The 2,207-nt window shown below is 38.2% G+C and overlaps 1 protein-coding gene across 1 annotated transcript; it reads left to right on the plus strand.

Annotated features, from left to right (window-relative positions):
* The first annotated feature begins 566 nt into the window (after positions 1-566).
* Positions 567-1,295, plus strand: LOC130922871 (transcription factor atoh7). Its single transcript, XM_057848100.1, has one exon. The coding sequence runs from the start codon at positions 704-706 to the stop codon at positions 1,130-1,132; it is 429 nt and encodes a 142-aa protein (XP_057704083.1). The 5' UTR covers positions 567-703; the 3' UTR covers positions 1,133-1,295.
* The last annotated feature ends 912 nt before the right edge of the window (positions 1,296-2,207 follow it).

The raw sequence follows: 2,207 nt of genomic DNA on the forward strand, positions 1-2,207 counted from the left end.
CTACCACTAGCCCTATTGATAAAAAAAAAAAAAAAACTTTAGAAGTCTTGCTTGTTGAAATGTCATTTCCAAATATAATTGATAAATGATTAGGAACAATGTTTGTCCAATGTTTGATTTTGAATTGATTTTCACACATTTAAAATAAAAAAGCAGCCATCAATTTGCATCCAAGCCATAATTTTTTCCATAAATATGAAAAGATCAAAACAAATCATGTTTTCATGTTTATCAAAGTTTGTTGGCAGCATCATTAGTCATGAGTTGTTGAAGCAGATGGTAGACTTTGGTGTTTGTGACACATGGCTCCAAGAGAGCCCAGCCCAAGATAATTGGAATTTCATTAAGGTTTTTTGTTTGTGTGTGCGTGCGTGTGTATTGAGTGTGCATGTATACTTTACATGCATGTGTGTGTATGTACATGGAGTGGGTGTTAGGGGTCTGCTGCATGGGTGTGAGGGGGTGGTAGAGGGCAGGGACTCCACCTGCTGCCACCTGTTCATCTACTGCATGCCCTTATAAAAGCAGCTCTCTTCTCTGGAGCCCAGACACCTTGGACTTTTCATGCCGCTCACTTCTTGAACATTCATCTATTTGAAGCTTACAGCAAAAGTTAAAAAACCTTGAAGATCAGAGCAGCAGGGTGGACATTGAGGACCATTTGGCTAGCTTTTTCCCCGGATTCACTTCTTCAGCTAAAACCATGAAGCCACGCCGGTCGAGCTGCACCGACTCTGGATCCGAGTCCTCTGAAGTAGACTCCAAAAGCCCAGAGAAGTATGAATCGGCCACTCGCCGAAGGATGGCCGCCAACGCCAGAGAGAGGAAGAGGATGCAGGGTTTGAACACAGCCTTCGACCGCTTACGAAAGGTTGTCCCGCAATGGGGTCAAGATAAGAAACTGTCCAAGTATGAGACCTTGCAGATGGCTCTCAGCTATATCATGGCCCTCAACCGGATCTTGATGGACACAAAGAGGCACAACACTGCACACAGGCAGTGGGTGGACTTGCAGTTTGACTGCGTGCAGCCTGACAACTATCAGTACCTTGTAAGGTACGACTCCACCGGGCAGGACTATATCAACTCCTCTTTCTCTTATCAGTTTGAAGGGCATCAGCTCCCCATATAAACTAACTAATCTGCCTGTTGGCATGTAAACCAGTCATGTTGTGAGCGGCAATGTGAGCCTTTTTTCTCCAATTAAGGAGACAGTAAATACATTTGTATTGATTGATTGATTTATTTGTTTTAAAAATATTTGTTTGACAATCAAAAGTTGTCTTTTTTTTAAGTCTTGGATATATTCAGCAGGTTGTTGTTCAATACATAGTAAATACAGACATGTAGTGTCATTTTAATGACCATTAGATCCGACATGCAATTGTGTATTGTATTGTGAAATGTTGTGCAATTTCAGAGAATCCTAGATAATAATTGCGTCGTGTATACTTATTAAAGATGTTATTTGCCACATGCTACATTGACGTTTTGGATTGAGAATAAATATTTTGAATCATACATATTTTGTTTCCTCCTCATTGTCTTTGATTGAGATTGTTATTATATCATATTCGACTACAAATCTTGGTTTAAAAGAACATTTTGTCTTGATTTATGCATAGACTTCATTATCGGTTGATGGGACACTGGGCTCGGGGCCGATCCCAAGGGCCTATTTTCAAAAACTTAAAATATTTTCAAAACCAAAGTCGCTAGCGACCTAAAACCAAAACAGGCGCCTCCCGTAGGCATATATGAGTCTCCATGAACAGCGGCATAAAAAATTCAAAGTTGTTCCCTAATAAAATCCCTATTAATTATTTTTTTTATAGAAGTATAACAAAACTTAAAATGGCTGTAAATTCTCAAATTTTACGCTAGATGCAAAAAAACCACCAAATGCATAGATAATCGCCTATGTTTTAAGGATCAATGGCAATATTTAACATATCATATAAGTTTTTGCCCAAAATAGCAACTTAATTTGCAAAATTTGCATTTTCCACAATTTATTTAGGTTGAATATCGGTACTGTGTAGAGATACAAAATCCAATATGGTGGTGGTCACAAAACAAAGAGCTTTTCGAGTAGAAAATGCTTCTAAATAATTGTTTAAATCACTGAATTTCTATAGATATGAACGTAAAACCGTCTAGATTCTTGGTTAAAAGCAAAAAAAAAAAAAAGGATGTTAGTGTTTGTT

Source organism: Corythoichthys intestinalis, chromosome 10, assembly GCF_030265065.1.
Source record: "Corythoichthys intestinalis isolate RoL2023-P3 chromosome 10, ASM3026506v1, whole genome shotgun sequence".
NCBI lineage: Eukaryota > Metazoa > Chordata > Actinopteri > Syngnathiformes > Syngnathidae > Corythoichthys > Corythoichthys intestinalis.

Coding starts and splice junctions, on each gene's coding strand:
- LOC130922871 (XM_057848100.1), top strand. CDS start 704: ATGAAGCCACGCCGGTCGAGCTGCACCGACTCTGGATCCGAGTCCTCT.